Source organism: Oncorhynchus masou, chromosome 15 (genome assembly GCF_036934945.1).
Source record: "Oncorhynchus masou masou isolate Uvic2021 chromosome 15, UVic_Omas_1.1, whole genome shotgun sequence".
Classification (NCBI taxonomy): Eukaryota; Metazoa; Chordata; class Actinopteri; order Salmoniformes; family Salmonidae; genus Oncorhynchus; species Oncorhynchus masou.
The window spans coordinates 35,421,580-35,444,248 of NC_088226.1; the positions used below are offsets into that span (position 1 = coordinate 35,421,580).

Here is a 22,669-nt window from a genome sequence, read left to right on the forward strand (position 1 = left end):
CGATTTGGGAATATTTTCGTGTAGAATAGAATCAATCCTATGTGGGCTATCCTGTAGGCTCGATCACATCTACAACCTATCCAACATGTATATTTTCTGACAAATATTAGCCTACTGCTTTGTAAAGAAATAACAATGAAACAGGCGATCGTTTAGTCACCTACTGCCGACATGGTGTTGTCAGGATTGGCCTGGAGCAGGAAGCCTGAAAGGACCCATTAACTCAACCGGGACTGGCAGGCATAGCGGTGGATGTGCGGCGTAGTAAATGCGATCCTGATGACAACGTTCTGTTTATGATATCGCGGAGAAAAGAAAACAGGGCGAGGCGGTGCTGGAACTACTAGCGCATATCTGGTGGATTATTTCTAAACACATATCTGAGATTTTTGTCTTCGGGGATATGTGCATGCAGTAGATTTTTTTTGTAGTATTTATATGTAATTCTCAAATCCACGGCGCAGAGTTGAATGAGATGAGCCTACTGGGTGGCTATAAGAAAAAGACCTGCAGTTACGATGGCTATGAATCTTTACAGTTGGTCGATAGCAGCGGTAACTTCAATAACGGGGGAGGGAGAGGCAGCGGAATCGGCGGCGGCTCGTTAGCAGCTACCCTAGGAGGACCGAAGGCAGGCCCACTGCGCGAGGACGACTGCAGCACCATGGACAGCTCAGGTAAGCAGCTCTCTCGCCATGGGAGGCGGTGTGGCACACGCGCAGCAAGCAAGAACAAGCTGCGGTTAACGCTGCTCTGTTGCATGCGAGGCAGAGCACGCCTATCGCCGTGTGATACTCCCTGAAATATATTTAATTGAATAAGAAGAGTGTGAACAGGTCCAAATAGGTTATCCATCTAGCCCATGTTGTCTGATGTTTGTATGTCTTGTTGGTTCCGTGCATTACATCATGTAATCGTGGTTGTCTCATTATGTAGGACTACATCGTTCTGCTTTCATTTTGTGTGAGTCGAGCTGATCTCGTCATAGTATACTTCGGGTTGAAACAACATATGTATGTCTGTTTTAGCGTCCATTACTATTCTAACAAAAAATGCTTTAATGTTGCAGTCTTTTATTAGGCTACATATATTGTAATAAAACTGCGACTATTGTAATTCAACATGCACGCATTAGACCATAAACATAGCCCCTATCAATCACCCTGCTAAGGTGTAGTCTTAAGTGATTACCAGTGATAGTAATAGACAGATTGACAATAGCTTACATGGCAGAAAACCCCCCACTAACCCAATAATATAATATAATATAATTGTCCTTGTTCCTTTTTAATAATTTCATGTTGTGAATTTCCTGCATATACAATTGCCCATGTCAGGGATTTTCTAACTTTTCTTGCCCAGGGACCCCTGCCCAGGCAAACCGGCTAACCAGACCGGACCCCCATGATGTTAACAAAAAAGTATTGTCTTATCATGATAGGTGAATGTGGATGATAATGGCAAGTAGAAGTAATCAACATTTTAAAATGAATAGATTTGGTAGACAGTGTCATTATTTTGACCTCCCAACAATTCATTGGAAGTGTGAACTAACATAGTCTATTAGATGTAAAGGTATCTTGGCAGCGAAGAGAACATTTCACTATTGTAAAGCTAGTTTCCTGCAATTCTACACATTTTTCCATTGAGTTGAGAGAACATGTTGCAGTTTAGAAGATCATTTCCATTAATGCTACACCGTTTGTCATGAGCTGAGAGGAAATCTTAAAGTTTTAATGCTAATGCTGTGTTCCTCTCCTCAAACAAAATCAATACCCTGAATGCCCAATTTTTTGAATATTTGATTCTCCCTGACTGTCTAGCTTTTATTTGATTGTTAGTTTTTCAAAGATGGTATTATAAAAGAAAATAATAGTTCAATATCTTTTCTGCATGCTTTCTATCTGATTTTGGTTGTTTAAGTTGACACTGAAACAGTTTTTTTATCCAAAAATATCTTGTTTTGGTCATTTAAGTTGACAGTGAAACTGTTTTTCCATCCCGCATATTATCGCTTAGACGACCTGCCTAAGAATTTTCTATTCAGAAAAAACACTGTAATTAGCTCCAGTGACTGTAATTTCCTCCAGATTAAAAGGATAGTTGTAGATTTTGACAAAGAAGCCATTTACCTACTTCCCCAGAGTCAGATTTCACACCACAAAATGTTATTGTGGACCCCCTGCAGTACGTCGGGCCGTGGACCCCAGTTTGAAAACCCCTGGCCTATATCATGTGGAGAGTTAAATAGCCACAGTTCATTGTCAGTAAGTGAGTGGTAATGTTGTGAACAGGGCTATCCCCCAGCTCACTGCTCACTGCACTGCAGTGCAATGAAAAAAACCTAACCTTAAGGACTGGGTCTATCTGAGCTGAGTGTCAGGTGAGTTTGTCCGGGCGAGACAGCTATCTGGCTGGCTGGCCTCTGCAGTATGGCTGGTGCTGCTTCTGCTGTATGGGGTGGCTGAGTCTGTATCTCCAGCTTTCTCTGCTTCCATGTGTCGCTCAGTAAACATCAGAGCTCTGCAGACTCCCACGTCCATCTGGCCAGCCTTGTTACATTGGCAGGCAAGCCAGCCACACAGGCACACTGAATGACTGACTGACCAACAGACATGGAGGCAGACACAATAACAGACCCAGAGACAGGTGGATTGACAGGTTGCAGCTAGACAGGAGGTGTCTGGTTAGTAGTTAGGTTCTGAGACTGCATTGGAGGTCTTCCCATGTAGAAAAGGTTTATATAAATCACCAATGTGTTTGATAGGGAATGACAAGACCACCGGGCACCATCCGTTCAGCATCCGAAAGTATCTATTATGTGACAAATTTCATATCAGAAATGCAAACTTCCCCATCTCCCCAAATCCAGGGCAGCTCTCTTACAGTAGATCTGTTTTATTGACATTAAGTGAATAATAGATGGCTGGATGGCGTCACTGCAGTCTGCTGTGAATATTCGATTCTTAAATGAATGGGAACATTGTGAAATGTGGGTGTGATATGATAGCTTTCACTCTTTCTACTGACGGAATACTTAGGATCCTTTCTAGAGGAAGACATGCATAATGGTATGGTGCATATCTGCTGTATCAATCATGCTTTGTGGGTGTGTATCTCCCACATAGGTCAGTATTTAGGCCAAGCTGCATGTCCCTTCCAGACAGATGAATCATACACTCTTTGTCTTATCAGTAGCATCTATAATTGAAAAGCTTAGGGCCTGTTTGTTGGGACAGTTCCTGTTTGGCACACAATAGAGGCACACATGTCACTACTGTAGTTCACTCACTCACTCACTCACCACTCACCACCACCACCACCACCACCACCACCACCACTCACCACTCACTCACTCACTCACTCACTCACTCACTCACTCACTCACTGACTGACTGTCTGTCTGTCTGTCTGTCTGTCTGTCTGTCTGTCTGTCTGTCTGTCTGTCTGTCTGTCTGTCTGTCTGTCTGTCTGTGTCTGTACGTCTGTCTGTACGTCTGTCTGTACGTCTGTACGTACGTACGTACGTACCAGATGGAGGGTATAAATGAGAAAGGTTAGGTCTATTGAAGGAGAGAGGCACATGGAGACTCTGTCTGTATTGATCTCTCTGACCGACCGGGCCAAGTCTCTATCTGTGCCAGCGCCTCTGTGACTGGGTCTCTCTCTCACACATCAGAGGTGTCTGACTGGAGCAGGGTGGATGGAGGGATGGAAGGGGGCAGAGGTGGGTGAGAGGGGGCGTTTTGATCAGAGTTCAGAGAGCAGTAGCTAACTAAGGGATGGCTGTGGAGGAGGCTCCCTTACTTTAAAAGAGGGACACAATGACCTGTCACAGTCTGAAGGAGGGTGGTAAATAATGTCTGAGTTACACAATGACTCTTTAGATATAGTTTCAGAAATTCTTGTTTTAACCGAATAAGATCTGTAAATTTCCACTTGTGTATTAGTCAAGATGTCTGCAGACTCTGTGTTGTTGTCTACATACAGCTGTGGAGGAGGAGGTTCTGATGCTATGTGTTTGTGTCAGTGGTGAACCGTGGCTATTGAACCTAGGCCTTTGTACCAAATTCAGAAATTGCGAAAAATAACAGAAACATAGCATCACTTAATGCGCTCCTCGGGCTGAGCCAGGCTTCGGGCTGCCACTCACACAGAGACAGCACCTGCAAAACGAATGCTACCAGCAACATCAACCATACTGCTTACACAACCCATGGTAGCAGTGACATATCAAAGGATGTGAGTGTGATAGGCTCGTGATGTTGAAAGTACAGCGAATGTGATACCAGCACACTCCACGGAGGAGTGCACTTTCTGTAAAATACATAGGACCGATAGAAAGACAGCAGTCGCACACAGCATGATGTTAAAAGATAAGCAGCCTGTTCACCTGGACATAATAAGTCAGTAAGTCCCAATCACAAGAATACAAAAACTCAACCATTTGCCCATAGAAATGTACAACTATTACTTCCCAGTGCAAACATATTTGTCACGTTCAACACACAAAGTAACCGGTGATCTAAAGTTTCAATGGAACAATGTTTTACACACAAGTTATTTTCAAAGTGATAACAACAGCAAGCGAGCTGCAATAAAAAATTAAAAAACACCCATTCCACTCACCAGATGATCATCATTTGAAACATCCTCATCGATAACGCCTGCTGGCTGCAGCCGCTGCACACTAGCCTAAAACACAAAACTAGCTAACTCGACTGGGATTCCAAAATTCTAACTTATTAACAACAAATATAACACAATATACAAACATATCTTACAAAACTGTATGCCAAATAACACAGACACGCTTTATACACAGGGTTTTACACATTTAAGCAAACATATTTAAGGCTTCACAGGCTTTACTTTTCAATTTGCTTTAGGGCATAACATGGCTATATACAGGGAGTACCAGTACCCAGTCGATGTGCAGAGGTGCGAGGTAATGGAGGTACCTATGTACTGTACATATATGTAGGGGTAAAGTGACTAGGCAACAGGATAGATTATAGACTGAGCGGCAGCAGCAGCGTATGTGGTGAATTTGAAAGTGTGTGTGTGTGTATGCGGGTGTGTGGATTCAGTATGCATGCGTGCACATCTTATGTGTGTGTGGGAATATGTATTGTCTGTGTGTATGTGTGTGTTGGGGTGTCAGTGTAAGTATGTGTGAGTGTATGGGTCCAGTGCGTGTGCATGTAGTCCGTGTAAGAGACCTAGTTCAAAAAAGGGCCAATGCTGGTAATCTGGGTAGCCATTTAATTAGCTACTTAGCAGCTTTGTTTTTGCATTCTTATGGCTTGGGGTTAGAAGCTGTTCAGGGTCCTGGTGGTTCCAGACTTGGTGCACTGGTACCGCTTGCCAGGCAGTAGAAGTGAGAACCGTCTATGGCTTGAATGGCTGCAGTCTTTGACAATTTCTTGGGCCTTCCTCTTACACCGCCTGGTATAGAGGTCCTGGATGGCAGGGAACTCAGGCCCCAGTGATGTTCTGGGACTTACTTACCACCAATGTTCCCTCAAAATGTTTTCGGAACTGAGAAAATGTCAGATTTGCTGAGTGCAAACTTGAATATTGTGAAAATTCTGTGCAACATCTAGCGCGCCTTACTGTGATCACTGAGACTACCCGCTTTAAGTTAGTTTCAGACAGCGGTCAAGTAGGTTACTGTGGCTATTTGATCATAACATAGGCCCACTAGGGTGGCCTACCATCACAAACAATGGGGGAAATGCCTCGCATAACATTTTAACATGGAAATACACTACACAACCAAAAGTATGTGAACATCTGCTCGTCGAACATCTCATTCCAAAATCATGGACATTAAAATGGATTGGGTCCCCCCTTTTCTGCTACAACAGCCTCCACTCTTCTGGGAAGGCTTTCCACTAGATATTGGAACATTTCTGCAGGGACTTGCTTCTATTCAGACACAAGAGCATTAGTGAGGAAGTGCACTAATTTTATGCGATTAGACCTGGCTCGCAGTCTGCGCTCCAATTCATCTAAAAGTGTTCGATGAGGTTGAGGTCAGGGCGCTGTTGCATCCCAGTCACGTTCTTTCACACCAATCTCAACAAGCCATTTCTGTATGGAACTCGCTTTGTGCACGGGGGAATTGTCATGCTGAAACAGGAAAGGGCCTTCCCCAAACTGTTGCCACAAAGTTAGAAGCACAGAATCGTCTAGAATGTCATTGTATGCTGTAGCGTTAAGATTTCCCTTCACTGTAACTAAGGGGCCTAGCCCGAACCATGAAAAACAGCCCCAGACCATTATTCCTTCTCCACCAAACTTTACAGTTGTCACTATGTATTCGGGCAGGTATCGTTCTCCTGGCATCTGCCAAACCCAGATTCTTTTTAAAAATAGATTTTTATTTTTTATTTTTGCTAAAATAGTTATTATATTATTGATCGATTGACTATGACTTTTCAAATCACCCAGTATTGCTAACTGCATTTTAGCTCCAGGTAAATGTTACAATTCTTCAGCCATTTCTTGACCTGTGACCAAAAATGAGCTACTTATGGACAGTACCAAAATAAATGATCTAATGACTCTACCTACTCGCAGCAAAATCTGCAGAGCTGGGAAGATTGTACCCCCCCCATATACAGTATATAACATTATATTGATTGCAAGAATTTTGGCATAATCATTTAAATTGAAAAATTCTACATTTTTAATCTGACGTCGTTTTGTGTGTCAATTCATAATCCAAATGCCATGGAATTGGTACATTGAAAGTCTCTTCCCAACTATTCGCAATGTATATGGCACAGCTGTCAATTTTTTGGTCCTTAAATGAAACTGGTATATATTTTTATTTATCACCATTTTTTTAAAGCAATTTCGGTCTTTAATGCAGTTCCGACAGTCAATTTCCTTACTTTTTCCCCCTTCCACTTGCCTCTTTCATTTTTGCGGTAATGCTGCAATTAGTTTTTTGTAATTTTGGAATGAAGCAGGGGGAGACTGGCGATCCGATGGAGGCATGAAAGCCCGACATGCCGGCTGAGGCAGGGGGGCCTGGTGATCTGGCTGAGGCAGGGGGCCTGGTGATCTGGCTGAGGCAGGGGGGCCTGGTGATCTGCCTGAGGCAGGGGGCCTGGTGATCTGGCTGAGGCAGGGGGGCCTGGTGATCTGGCTGAGGCAGGGGGGCCTGGTGATCTGGCTGAGGCAGGGGGGCCTGGTGATCTGGCTGAGGCAGGGGGCCTGGTGATCTGGCTGAGGCAGGGGGCCTGGTGATCTGGCTGAGGCAGGGGGCCTGGTGATCTGGCTGAGGCAGGGGGGCCTGGTGATCTGGCTGAGGCAGGGGGGCCTGGTGATATGGCTGAGGCAGGGGGGCCTGGTGATCTGGCTGAGGCAGGGGGGCCTGGTGATCTGGCTGAGGCAGGGGGGCCTGGTGATCTGGCTGAGGCAGGGGGGCCTGGTGATATGGCTGAGGCAGGGGGGCCTGTAGCGGCTCCCGGACCGGACGTCATTTACACTGACACAAATAAAACACTCTCTGACACCTCCCTTAGGTGAGGAAGGAAACAAGGGGAGTGACAGATATAGGGAAGAAAATCAAGGAGGTGATGGAGTCCAGGTGAGTGTCATGAGGCGTTGGTGCGCTTGACGATGGTGACAGGTGTGCGGGATAATCAGCAGCCTGATGACCTAGAGGCCGGAGAAGGAGTATACGTGACAGATATTTTGGAGATTATTTCGTTTTCACTTAACCGAAAGTGAGCATTTGTAATCCGAATAAAGGGAAAAAGGCCATTCTTGAACATGGGTTGAGACATTCTTACTAATTTACTAGAGAACCATTTCGGATTTAATTATAACTTTTGTATGACTGATGCCTTTAGCGAGAGGTCTAATGCTTTAATATTTAATAATTTCTGCCAAACCAAATTCACATTCATTATATAAATAGGCCCTTTTAATTTTGTCTGGCTTGCCATTCCAAATAAAATTGAATAGGTTTTGCTCATATAATTTAAAAAACAGGTCGCTAAGTGTAGGCAAAACCATAAGCAAATAGGTTTTCCACAAATAGACAGGTATTTTTCTTTCCATTGGAGCAAGATGTTATCTATTTTTGGAGTGAGATAATTTCTGTCTTTCAGGATATGTATTCCGACTATGTCCACTGGGGTCAGACCATTTGATTGGTAAACTACACGTAATGTATACAGTCGTGGCCAAAAGATTTGAGAATGACACAAATATTAATTTTCACAAGGTCTGCTGCCTGCCTCAGTGTCTTTAGATATTTTTGTCAGATGTTACTATGGAATACTGAAATATAATTGCAAGCATTTCATAAATGTCAAAGGCTTTTATTGACAATTACATGAAGTTGATGCAAAGAGTCAATATTTGCAGTGTTGACCCTTCTTTTTCAAGACCTCTGCAATCTGCCCTGGCATGCTGTCAATTAACTTCTGGGCCACATCCTGACTGATGGCAGCCCATTCTTCCATAACCAATGCTTGGAGATTGTCAGAATTTATGGGGTTTTGTTTGTCCACCCACGTCTTGAGGATTGACCACAAGTTCTCAATGGGATTAAGGTCTGGGGAGTCTCTTGGCCATGGACCCAAAATATCGATCTTTTGTTCCCCAAGCCACTTAGTTATCACTTTTGCCTTATGGCATGGTGCTCCATCATGCTGGAAAAGGCATTGTTTGTCACCAAACTGTTCCTGGATGGTTGGGAGATGTTGCTCTTGGAGGATGTGTTGGTACCATTCTTTATTCGTGCTGTGTTCTTAGGCAAAATTATGAGTGAGCCCACTCCCTTGGCTGAGAAGCAACCCCACACATGAATGGTCTTAGGATGCTTTACCGTTGGCATGACACAGGACTGATGGTAGCGCTCACCTTGTCTTCTTCGGACAAGCTTATTTCCAGATGCCCCAAACAATCGGAAAGGGGATTCATCAGAGAAAATTACTTTACCCCAGTCCTCAGCAGTCCAAGCCCAGTAACTTTTGCAGAATATCAGTCTGTCTCTGATGTTTTTCCTGGGGAGAAGTGGCTTCTTTGCTGCCCTTCTTGACATCAGGCCATCCTCCAAAAGTCTTTGCCTCACTGTGCATGCAGATGCACTCACACCTGCCTGCTGCCATTCCTGAGCAAGCTCTGTACTGGTTGTGCCCTGATCCCGCAGCTGAATTAACTTCAGAAGATGGTCCTGGCGCTTGCTGGACTTTCTTGGGCTCCCTGAAGCCTTCTTCACAACAATTGAACCACTCTTTTTGAAGTTCTTGATTATCCGATAAATGTTTGATTTAGGTGCAATCTTACTGGCAGCAATATCCTTGCTTGTGAAGCCCTTTTTGTGCAAAGCAATGATGACGGCACGTGTTTCCTTGCAGGTAACCATGGTTGACAGAGGAAGAACAATGATTCCAAGCACCACCCTTCTTTTCAAGCATCCAGTCTGTTATTCGAACTCAATCAGCATGACAGAGTGATCTCCAGCCCTGTCCTTGTCAACACTCACACCTGTGTTAACGATAGAAACACTGACATGATGATAGCTCGTCCTTTTGTGGCAGGGCTGAAATCCAGTGGAAATGTTTTAGGGGGATTCAGTTCATTTGCATGGCAAAGAGGGACTTTGCAACTAATTTGCATTTCATCTGATCACCCTTCATAACATTCTGGAGTATATGCAAATTGCCATCTTACAAACTGAGGCAGCAGACTTTGTAGAAATTAATATTTGTGTCAAAACATTTGGCCACGACTGTAAGTATTCGTAATATAGTACACTTATCAGGTTAGAAAAAGTATATAGATCCTCTATGAGGCTGTGGAGGAATTCTAATTGTGGATTTTAAAGAAACCATGAATCATCAGTGAACAATGACACCTTTCTTTTCAAGCCATGGATTTCTAATCCCTTAATATTATTGTTGGATCTAATTTTAACAGCTAACATTTCGATGGCAATAATAAAATAGATATGCCGAAAGTGGACAACCTTGTTTTACTCAACTTGACAGTTTAAAACTGAGAAGTAGTCATTATTGACTATTTTACATCTAGGACTACTATACATAACTTTAACCGATTTTATAAGAGATTCACCAAAATTGAAATATTCCAGGCATTTATATATAAACTCCAGTCGTACTTTATCAAAGCCTTTTCAAAGTCAGCTAGTGTTCTATTGTTTCCAGTGCTTGTGTTATCTCCAATGTAATATAAACCTGTCTGATTAGGATGAATAATTTCTGACAAAACCTTTTTAATTCTATGCGCTAAGCATTTAGCTAGATTTTATGCATCAAAACACTGAAGTGTAAGAGGCCACTGATTTTTTAAATGGACTGGATCTTTATATTTACCACTTGGGTCCTGTTTCAGTAATAATGAAATCAGACCTTGAGTTTCCAATAATCTACCATGTAAGTGGTTAAACCATGCTAATAACAGTTCTCTGAGTATATCATACTTCCACTGGTATGCCATCCAGCCCTGGAGTTTTCTCGGACTTAAAGGCTTTAATTGCGTCAAGAAGTTCCTCTGTAATTTGGCCTTCACATAAGTCTTTCTGTACAGATGTTAAGTTTACATTGTTAATAAGAAAAAAATCCATACAATTAGCTTTGGTTAGTGGAGATAGAGGAGAGTGGAACAAAAACATATGCTTAAAGTACTTAACTTACTCTTTTAAAATATAATTTGGTGAATCATGAGTGACTCCATAATTTGTAAGAAGTTTCAGTAAATTCTTTCTGGAAGCATTTCTATGTTGAAGATTTGCTGCATCTTTCCCCATATTCCATTCGGTTCACTTTATTTGTATAATATATTATACTGGATCTTTCTTAAATAAGTTCCTCCATTTCTTTTTGTTTTTCCTCTAACTTATTCTGAGCCTCTATGCTGTAGTTTTTATTGTTGTCTGTACTGTTAGTCCTTCAATTTCCTTTGTTAATATGGACTCTTTTGACTTACAGTTGAAGTCGGAAGTTTACATACACTTAGGTTGGAGTCATTAAAACTCGTTTTTCGGCCTCCGGGGGGCGTAGTGGTTAAGGGCACTGTACTGTGCCATCAGAGTCCCTGGGTTCGCGCCCAGGCTCTGTCGTAACCGGCCGCGACCGGGAGGTCCGTGGGGCGACGCACAATTGGCCTAGTGTCGTCCGGGTTAGGGAGGGCTTGGTTGGTAGGGATGTCCTTGTCTCATCTCGCACCAGCAACTCCTGTGGCGGGCCTGTGGCGCGCTAACCAAGGTTGCCAGGTGCACGGTGTACCCTCCGACACATTGGTGCGACTGGCTTCCTGGTTGGATGCGCTCTGTTAAGAAGCAGTACGGCTGGTTGGGTTGTGTATCGGAGGACGCATGAGTTTCAACCTTCGTCTCTCCCGAGCCCGTACGGGAGTTGTAGCGATGAGACAAGATAGTAGCTACTACAACAATTGGATACCACGAAATTGGGGAGAAAAAGGGGGTAAATAAAGAAGAAAAAAAAATACTTGTTTTTCAACCACTCCACAAATTTCTTGTTAACAAACTATAGTTTTGGCAAGTCGGTTAGGACATCTACTTTGTGCATGACACAAGTAATTTTTTCAACAATTGTTTACAGACAGATTATTTCACTTATAATTCACTGTATCACAATTCCAGTGGGTCAGAAGTTTACATACACTAAGTTGACTGTGACTTAAAACAGCTTGGAAAATTCCAGAAAATCATGTCATGTTTTAGAAGCTTCTGATAGGCTAATTGACATATTTAGAGTCAATTGGAGGTGTACCTGTGGATGCATTTCAAGGCCTACCTTCAAACTCAGTGCCTCTTTGCTTGACATCATGGGAAAATCAAAATACATCAGCCAAGACCTCAGACAATTGTAGACCTCCACAAGTCTGTTTCATCCTTGGTCGTAATTTCCAAACACCTGAAGGTACCACGTTCATCTGTACAAACAATCTTACGCAAGTATAAACACAATGGGACCAGGCAGCCGTCATACCGCTCTGGAAGGAGACTCATTCTGTCTACTAGAGATGAACGTACTTTGGTGTGAAAAGTGCAAATCAATCCCAGAACAACAGCAAAGGACCTTGTGAAGATGCTGGAGGAAACGGGTTCAAAAGTATCTATATCCACAGTAAAACGAGTCCTATATCGACATAACCTGAAAGGCCGCTCAGCAAGGAAGAAGCCACTGCTCCAAAACCGCATAAAAAAGCCGGACTACGGTTTACAACTGCACATGGGGACAAATATTGTACTTTTTGGGCTTGCAAGCCGAGGAACACCATCCCAACCGTGAAGCACAGTGGTGGCAGCATCATGTTGTGATGGTGCTTTGCTGCAGGAGGGACTGGTGCACTTCACAAAATAGATGTCATCATGAGGAAAGAAAATGATGTGGATATATTGAAGCAACATCTCAAGACATCAGTCAGGAAGTTAAAGCTTGGTCGTAAATGGGTCTTCCAAATGGACAATGACCCCAAGCATACTTCCAAAGTTGTGGCAAAATGGCTTAAGGACAACAAAGTCAAGGTATTGGCGTGGCCATCACAAAGCCCTGACCTCGGAGACTAATCAGGATCGAGGGAAAGATGAACGGAGCAAAGTACAGAGAGACCCTTGATGAAAACCTGTTCCAGAGCACTCAGGACCTCAGACTGGGGCGGAGGGTCACCTTCCAACAGGAGAACGACCCTAAGCACACAGCCAAGACAATGCAGGATTGGCTTCGGGACAAGTCTCTGAATGTCCTTGAGTGGCCCAGGCTAGAGTCTGGACTTGAACCCAATCAAACATCTCTGGAGAGACCTGAAAATAGCTGTGCATCGACGCTCCCCATCCAACCTGACAGAGCTTGAGAGGATCTGCAGAGAAGAATGTGAGAAACTCCCCAAATACAGGTATGCCAAGCTTGTAACGCCATATTCCAAGAAGACTCGGAGCTGTAAACACTACCAAAGGTGCTCCAACAAAGTACTGAGTAAAGGGTCTGAATACTTATGTAAATGTGACATTTCCGAGGGGAAAAAAATTTGTATCTAAAAACCTGTTTTGGCTTTGTGTGTAGATTGATGAGGGGGAGAAAACAATGTAATATATTTTAGAATAAGGCTGTAAAGTAACAAAATGTGGAAAAAATCAAGGGGTCTGAATACCCGAATGTGCTGTTTGCCTTAATTTCTCCAAAATATAGACTCTTAGCTTTCCTTTGACACCTAATTTGATATGCTCCAATAAACTTCACATGGTGCTCATTTATTTGATTTGATTCTAGATCCATCCAAACGATCTCTATGCAAATACTTTCAAAGAATCAATGACTAATAGTTACATTTTCAATTTGACAAATCACACTTTTCACTGATATCAATTTTAACCCTTGACCCTAAATAAAAAGGCTTAACCGTTTCCCCATCTGCATCTCCATCCCAAATCTCCCCATTGCCCCAGCAGCAAATTGGTCTACATTTAGGCTATTGTTTACATGTGTATTTCACACTAGATTGAGGTAGAAATTGGAGTATAACGCTTGTATGGATGTCAACCCCAATATATTTCCATGTCATCGTCATCAATCAATACAGTTTAAAACGCCTTTGACAACCACAACCGATTTCTGTATGCTAGCTATGCTACCAGCTTATACGAATGGGAGTTAGCATTTAGCAGTCACTTTTTCTAAACCTGAAAAGGGACAACCTCTAAATGTTATGTAGCGAAAACACCCAAATATATCCAAATCGGATTTTTCGTAACGACATTGTGTGCCTGTTACAATAGATCAATCATAACAGATTTGACAAATATCCACTTTGTTAGATCAGATTTGTTGAATGTGCGCCAATTCAGCACCCTGCTGTCCCCCACGGTCTGCATTCCATTGACCTCTTTACTGGCATCCATCCCCATTACCTCCCAGATCTTTTTCCAGGAGATCAAACTCATTTTTGTGTCTTTGAAATCCATACACGAGGTATCATAAAGATGTATTTTATTTGTGAACTTGTTCTGATAGCCTTTTGTCAAAGTTGTCAAGGAAGTGAGTTTCTGTTTATACAGGATGTACCCCCACAACCAATCATGACAATGCGGAGCAATTTACATTTAAATGTTTTAAATTGTACCTTTATTTAACTAGGCAGGTCAGTTAAGAACAACTTGTTATTCACAATGACGGCCTACCAAAAGGCAAAAGGCCTCCTGCAGGAACGGGGGATTACAAATGAAATAAAAATATAGGACTAAACACACATCACGACAAGAGAGACCTAAGACACTATACGGAGCTATGTGGAGCCTTCTGTATTGTTAAAACATTTAGGAAGCGCACGGGAACGCCGTACAGAGCTTGATTTGACCTCCATAAGCTACCAGAGCTCCCCCAATACACACACACGCACACACACACACACACACACACACACACACACACACACACACACACACACACTAGTAGCAGGACATAAAGGCAACCCTCCATTTCAGTAGGAATTCTAACAAAATGTTATTTTTACCTTCATGATGGATTTCCTGTCTTCTGAGACTCCATAAAATGTGATGCAATCAAGTCAAATGAATGCAGTCAGTGCACACAACAGGTCCCTCCTAGATGCCAGAATGGAGCCGCTATTGAGGCTTAATCGCCCACTTTGCCTGATTGATAATCTCGTAGATTTAGTTATGTAGATTTCTCTGTAAAGAGCAATAGACCTACAGCCCTTGATCACTACTCCCCAAGAACTCCTATTGGTGTGATCTGAGTGATTCAGAGTTTTGTGTTAGTGGTAGTGGTGGTGGTATTTTTTTATTATTTGTTTTATTAAATAACGTTCCTTTATCCAAGAAATCTTGTTGAGATCAGGAGACCTCCCAGCAAACCAAAATTGGTTCTGTGAAGGTTTTCTGAACATGCGTTAGGGCGCTGCAAATATTCTCATAACACAAAAACTGTCCACTTGTGCAAGAAACATTTTCTTGATGTTACAAGAATGTTCAGAGAACACATTTAGGAATAGTGGTTGCAGAAGTGGAAGTGGTAGTGGTACTGGCAGTGGTAGTGTCAGCTCAGTGCCATGTGCTGTGTACAGATGGATGGGGTGGGGAAGGGAGGAGTATGTTTAGACCAGGCTGCTGAATCAGATATAGGACTTGGGTCAAGTCCAAGAGGAGGGCTTTCTCTTGAACTAGCACAATACCAGAGTTGACTGCATCTCCCCCTCTCTCTCTCTCTCTCTCTCTCTCTCGAACAGTTTATCGGTCCAATTAGTGTGCTTGTTATATTAGGGCTGACCCCATCTTGTCAACGTCTTTAGCCTTATTCTAAAGTAAGTGCATGCGATGCATATATGTGTCACGTGACGAGAGCAAGGGTTAAGGGAAGAGGGAATATTTTTCTTAAACATACGAGGGACTTCGTTAATGGAACGTTTCAGTCAGAAATGGCTGTAATTATGTTGCAGCTTCATCGACACGGACAGCGCGATACACACTGTTGAAGTTCTGTGGTGGTCGCTGCAGCAGGGAGGAGAGAGAGACAATGGGGGCTAGTCACTCAGTCACTCGCTGTCACAGCGTAGCAAGTCTGAGCCCGGCCTGGCACAACCAAATACATTGCGGTCGGACTCCCTCTAGTCATTTGTGTGTCTTAGTTATTTAATCAAACAGTGCGCTTAAAGCATCAGACAAGCTCAGTGCATCTAGTTGATTTGATTAACACAATACAGTAGGATGTGTTTGTGTATATATATATGGAAAAATACACGTTTTAAAATGTCAACCAATCAATTGGTCGAAAGAACAGACTGAGCAACCAAGATTTATTTTAGTCGGGGACAGCCCTATATTATATGTTGGATGTTGTTTCTGTTTGTCGGGCCATTGGGGATGAAAGACACACATGTTGTTAGGTATATTTGTTTGTCTGTTCTGTGCTCCATATACTGTGTCTCTACATGCGTCTACATTTACATGTCTGTCTGTCTTTGTCTGCATCCTCAGTGTGTGTTTCTCGTCATTCTTAATTGTAAAGGTCCTCCATCTCCAGATATGGATGCCAACTATGGCGGAGGGCTGCTGGATATGGTGAAAGGCGGAGCCGGCAAGTTCTTCAGCAACTTCAAGGACAACCTGAAGGACACACTCAAAGACACCTCCACTAAAGTCATGCACCAGGTGGCCACGTAAGTCCCGAAAATCACCCCCAATCCCTTTACCCCTGACTCATTTCAAATTTTATTCTCTTTTAATTCAAACTTTTTTCTGTTAAGTGTGTAAATTGTGATTTGATTTCCTGAGCCCTAACTTCCTTAACCTGTTACACCACCCATCTCTGCCCTTACAAAAATTGCAGCAACTGTAGTATTTTGGACGCAGTAGTTGCAGAATAACTACGGTATACTGCAGCTGAACTGCAGTTATACTGCACTGTAACTGCAGTTACTCTGCCAAATTACTGCAGTAAAAAAAATGTGGACGCAGTATTTGCAGCATACTGCAGTTATACTGCACTCCGACTGCAATCTTTTTCTTCTTATGGGTGGGTCTGGCATGGGAGATATGATGTGTCTGTGCCCCATGTTGAAGCTCCCTGGCTGGGGTGCGGTGACATGTGGCTAGCCTCCATGCCATGATCTCTAGTTGTTTTGGGCTAGAAATTTCACAGGCTTTTCCTCCCACCCAACTCTGACCCAGTTCTGGTTCCCAGGCTAGCCTAGAGGAGAACGACTCTATGCCTTCCCCGATAAGGAGCACTCAGGCTGGGCCTAGCAGAGATCTCAGGCCTTTGCTCTCTCCTCAAGTGGTTGAGGAGATGTCAATTCATTAGTGGACGAATGGAAGAGTGTCCTCCCCTCCTCGATAGCCACCTTTCATCGAGGATAGTCATGTGTATCATATCTGAGTCCTTCGCGGAAGCATTTTGAAATCTGCCACACCCACTTTGAGTCAGCTTTTGTTTTGTCGGAGGAGAGAAGCATGCACACGTTTAAAAACAATATGAAACTTATCGTTTTATCTATAAAATGTCTAGCATAGCCAACTTAATTTGTTTTTAACACTTTACATATTTATTTTGCAATCCACCACTGTAAGTGGAATTTGCCTGATGACGCGTGAGTGGAGAAGGAGAGTCTCATTTCATACAAGCCCATTTTCATCCACGTTCCCTCACCTCGCCGCCTCTCCTCGATTACCTTTGTCCTTTTTCAAAAGGAGGTGAGAGAGGACGGAGAGAGGACACAGGAGTTAAGCAAATCGAATTGAGAAAAGGCCTCTACGTGCCTGCTGGGAGCTAACATGGTAGTGTGAAGGGAGGGGCGTCAGTTGTCATCCAGTTGAGATGTTTACCTGTCCTCTGTGGTTGACGTGGTTTCCTGACCTGTGAAATATGGAATGGGGGAGTTATGACTGGGCTGACTACACATGGTTTCAGACCAAGGCTCTCCCACCCGGTTCCTGGAAAGCTAACCTCCTGTAGGTTTTCGCTCCAACCCCAGTTGTAACTAACCTGATTCAGTTTATCAATCAGCTGATTATTAGAATACGGTGGGCTAAATTAGGGTAGGAGCGAAAACCGACAAGACACTAGCTCTCCAGGAACAGGGTTGGAGAGCTCTGTTTTAGACACTTAGATAAATCTCTATGGCTGTACACCACAGCACAATGGGAAACCACTTAATACTATTGGCGAGAGACAGAGTTATTATTTGAATTGTACCTGTATAAGAAGATAAAATATGAGTAAAATAGAGAGCTAATAAAAAAGGCTGGATAGATTTTTCCTAAAGGGGATGTGAGGGAAGGAAAGCAGATGAATGGATGGAGTAGCCTGGAGGAACAGTGGGGAGGGTGTGGAGGGATGACGGATAATGGGGGAGGGGGGGGGGGGGGCTACCGAGTCTGGCACCGCTGGGTCCTGAGAGAGATGACATTCTTTCTGCGTAGGCGTCTGCACTGGCCACACAAAGGAGCCTCTGTACTGTCGGACAGTGAGCAGGCCTCTCGAGACTCATGCCTCCTTGTCCACACACTCTGCCTTTAACCCTGCCACACACGCACACACACAGAACCTCTGCCATCTCTCTGGACCACATTGAAACGGTGTCAGTTACGGAGCAGGGACAGGGCAGAGCCGGGGTATATTGATTCAGCGGGTCGATCACAATTGGCTGCTAATACGGTTATCGGTTAGCCTAGTCTCGTCTCTTCCCTTCTCCTTTCCCTTCCTGTTATTTCCCCTCTTCTCCTATGATCTCAACTCCACTCCTCTCAGCTTGTTTATTCTCTCCCCTATTTGTCTTTGCTATCCTTTCCTCCTCTCCTCCATTTTCTGTTCATCTCTCCTCTCCTTTTCTCTTTTCTCTCTTCTCCTTTTCTCTCCTCTCCTGTGTGAATAATTGATAGCGGTTTATTGTACCTAGAGCAATGCTGATACACAGGGATTCATTTCACCTAGAAAAAATCAGGCCATGTGTACACCACTGTCAGTTTGGTACTGTGTATTACAGCTAGTTACTGTTGACCTGCCATTTGTATAGTAGAGCAGGCGTGGCCTGTGTGTACTACAGATATAGTTAGTCCCTATCTATAGCTTACACTACAGCTAGCTATTTCAAAGCCATGGAGGCTACATGTGTACATCTGATATATTCCAAGATTCAGTGGAATTTGTTGAAACAAAGTCAGTTACTTGATTCATGGTCAAATGAGATACCATTCAATCAGCTGTGTGCAAGCGGTCTTCCTTAGAACACATGCAGTTGTGACAGACAGACTCTGCAGTGCTGTGTTCTGTTCTGTTTTCACTGAGTGTTGTATTGGTCTGAAAGGCAGTGTGTCCTTGGCCCACTCCCATTCTCTCGCTCTCTCATCCCCCCTCTCTCTCCTCTATATTCTCTCTCTCTCTCTCAATTCAATTTCAATTTAAGAGGCTTTATTGGCATGGGAAACATATGTTTACATTGCCAAATCAAGTGAAATAGATAATAAACTAAAGTGAAATAAACATTAAAAAATGTACAGTGAACATTACACTCACAAAATTTCCAAAAGAAAAAGACATTTCAAATGTCATATGTCTATATACAGTGTTGTAATGATGTGCAATTAGTTCAAGTACAAAAGGAAAAATAAACATTTAATTGTATTTATAATGGTGTTTGTTCTCTCTATCGCTCTCTCTCTCATTCCCTCCCCCCTCTATCTCCCATTCTCTCTCGCTCTCTCTCATTTCCTCCCCCTCTTTCTCCCCTCTATATTCTCCCTCTCTTCTCTCTCCCATTTTCTCTCTCTCTAAAAACACACGACTCATAAGTTATGATGACCTATTCCTCTCTATCAGAACCTTCTATTTACAGACAAACCCTATCTGTGGTTACTGCAACGTGTCACAGTAACCACATGAAATGGCGGGAAACGCCACAGCTGTGCTGTCGCCACACTGCTGAGCGTGTGAGCTTTAACTGTTAGAGCATGGCTCCAATGTCTCTAATGTAATACAGCTGTGTATTACAGGGTAGCTGTAGCTTGCCTGGCCTAATTAATGTTTTGTATTTTTGTGTATATATAGCAGGGTATAGAATATATGCCTACAGTAGCCTATACACCTGTTTGTGGGTGTGTATACCACCCTCTCCTACCCTCTAATAATAATAATATATTTATTTATTTTAAATAGCGCTTTTCATTACAAGTAGAATCTCAAAGTTGCTTTAAAAACAAAATAAACCAAAAACAATTTAACAAAACAAATAAAGGGATCTGGCAATATTGGTCTTCCACATCGTTAGATGATAAGCAGTTCAGTGAAGTAGTATCATGAAGATGGAGAGTAGGTGGGACAGCCAGACAGGGAGCTCGAGACATCTGACAGACAGGCCACAGAGCTCCTCAACGGGCACCTTGTCGTCTTCGATAGTCACAGCTCCTCCTTCAAAGGTAGGCTGGATCGTCCAGTCCTGAAATGTAGTACCCACCTGGGTGATGATTCAGCGACTGTAAAAGCCCCAGTAAGACCACCACACCTCAACAATGGTCCAATGAGCCTCTGTGTCCCCTCACACCGCTGTCCCTGTAGGAACTGGGGCAGGGTGCTAAAAAGCCAACGCTGTTAATCTGGTGTTGCTGCATCATTTAAATCATGTTAGCAAGCTAGCCAGCTAGCCAAATGGAAACGGACTTGCCATAATCATTCCTGCATTTCGGTGAAACACCACCTGATATTTCAGTTCATCTATCACAAGTTATCAAAAACTTTAAAAGTTTTTTATTTTTGGATCCAAAACCCTTAAAAACAATAATATATGTCAAATATTTACAGAGCTCTCTGCCTAGCCTACCTCTCCCCCCACCAACAAGATACTAGCAAGCCTACTGTAGCGATTCTTATCGACATCTCAAGGGGAGGCCGGCTGTACACGCTCCAGCATGTAGCCAGAATAGGTCAGAGGCTTCTAATCTGCATGCTACAACACTGCTGGCCTCACACAATGCAAAATGACACCTGCTAATCTGCTCAAAATAACCTGGACTGGCTCTGCAGTCTTGCAGCCATAGTTAGCAGAGCTAACGCTATGACCAGACAGCAGCAGCCACAGTTCACATTTAGTACAGCTAACACTATAACTGGACTTGTACCTGCCACAGTTAACAGTTAGCAGAGCCAGCACTATAGCTAGACTTGTAGCAGCCACAGTTAGCAGAGCTAGAGCTAGCCAGAAAGGCCTATGCAGCAGCCTCAGTTAGCAGAGTTTGCACTAGCCAGGAAGGGCTATGCAGCAGCCACAGTTAGCAGAGCTAGCGCTAGCCAGAAAGGCCTATGCAGCAGCTTCAGTTAGCAAAGTTTGCACTATCCAGGAAGGGCTATGCAGCAGCCACAGTTAGCAGAGCTAGCGCTAGCCAGAAAGGCCTACGTAGCAGCCACAGTGCCAAATCCAGTTCTGAAGGCCTGCAGACACAGTTAGTAGAGCTAGCACTAGCCAGATAGTCTAACACTGTTCATGCTGCAGGAGAGCACAACACAACACTGTATCAAAATAGAACACAGCTGCTTGTCCAATGACCTTATTATGAGTATTTCCCACTTGGTGCTTCCTCCTGCCCCCTCCTCCCAGCCTCTCTCCCCCTCTTCCCTTTCCACCTCTCCTCCTCTCATCCCTCCCTCAGGTTACCCATGTGGCTGGGCTGTTGCATAACCATGCAGGGCCAGGATGGGAAGCCCTCAGGGCCATATGGCTCTCATCCACCTTAATACTTCACAAACAGACCATTGGCCTAGAATAGTGGATATACGTTTACAAATCAAATGAAATAGTTTTTGTCACATGCGCCGAATACAACAGCCCTTAACCAACAATGCAGTTTTAAAAAAATACATAAAAAAAGTAAGAGATAAGAATAACAAATAGCTAAAGAGCAGAAGTAAATAGAAATAGCAGGGCTATATACAGGGGGTACCGGTACAGAGTCAATGTGCGGGGGCACTGGTGTCGAGGTAATTGAGGTAATATGTACATGTAGGTTACTAAAGTGACTATGCATAGATAATAACAGAGAGTAGCAACAACGTAGAAGAGGGAGGGGAGGGCAATGCAAATAGTCTGGGTAGCCATGTGATTAGATGTTCAGGAGTCTTAGGGCTTGGGGTAGAAGCTGTTTAGAAGCCTCTTGGACCTTGACTTGGCGCTCAGGTTCCGCTTGCCGTGCGGTAGCAGAGAGAACAGTCTATGACTAGGGTGGCTGGAGTCTTTGACAATTTTTAGGGCCTTCCTCTGACACCGCCTGGTATAGAAGTCCTGGATGGTAGTAAGCTTGGCCCTAGTGATGTACTGGGCCGTAGAGCACTACCCTCTGTCGTGCCTTGCAGTGGGAGGCCGAGCTATTGCCATACCAGGCAGTGATGCAACCCGTCAGGATGCTCTTGAAGGTGCAGCTGCAAAACCTGATGATCTGAAGGCCCATGCCAAATCTTTTCAGTCTCCTGAGGGGGAATAGGTTTTGTCGTGCCCTCTTCATGACTGTCTTGGTGTGCTTGGACCGTTAGTTCGTTGGTGATGTGGACGCCAAGGAACTTGAAGCTCTCAACCTGCTCCACTATGGTCCTGTCAATGAGAATGGGGCGTGCTCCGTCCTCCTTTTCCTGTAGTCCACAATCATCTCCTTTGTCTTGATCACATTGAGGGAGAGGTTGCTGTTCTTGCACCACACGGTAGACATTTAGGCAGGTTACCTTAGTGTTCTTGGGCACAGGGATTATGGTGGTTTGCTTGAAACATGTTGGTATTACAGACTCAGACAGGAAGAGGTTGAAAATGTCAGTGAAGACACTTGCCAGTTGGTCAGCGCATGCTCAGAGTACACGTCCTGGTAATCCGTCTGGCCCTGCGGCCTTGTGAATGTTGACCTGTCTAAAGGTCTTACTCACATCGGCTGCGGAGAGCGTGATCACACAGTCATCCAGAACAGCTGATGCTCTCATGCATGTTTCAGTGTTACTTGCCTTGAAGCGAGCAAAGAAGTTATTCAGCTTGTCTGGTAGACCCGTGTCACTAGGCAGCTCTTGGCTGTGCTTCCCTTTGTAGTCTGTAATAGTTTGAAAGCCTTGCCACATCCGACGAGCATTGGAGCCGGTGTAGTACCATTCGATCTTAGTCCTGTATTGACGCTTTG

General features: G+C 43.7%; 1 protein-coding gene across 1 annotated transcript in view; it reads left to right on the top strand.

Moving 5' to 3' along the window:
• Positions 1–223: 223 nt before the first annotated feature.
• Positions 224–22,669, top strand: part of LOC135556183 (auxilin-like) — a 56,925-nt gene continuing 34,479 nt past the window's right edge. Inside the window, 2 exon segments of the mRNA XM_064989173.1 lie at positions 224–677; positions 16,050–16,185. Coding sequence (XP_064845245.1) covers positions 476–677; positions 16,050–16,185 — 338 coding nt within the window. The 5' untranslated portion in view covers positions 224–475.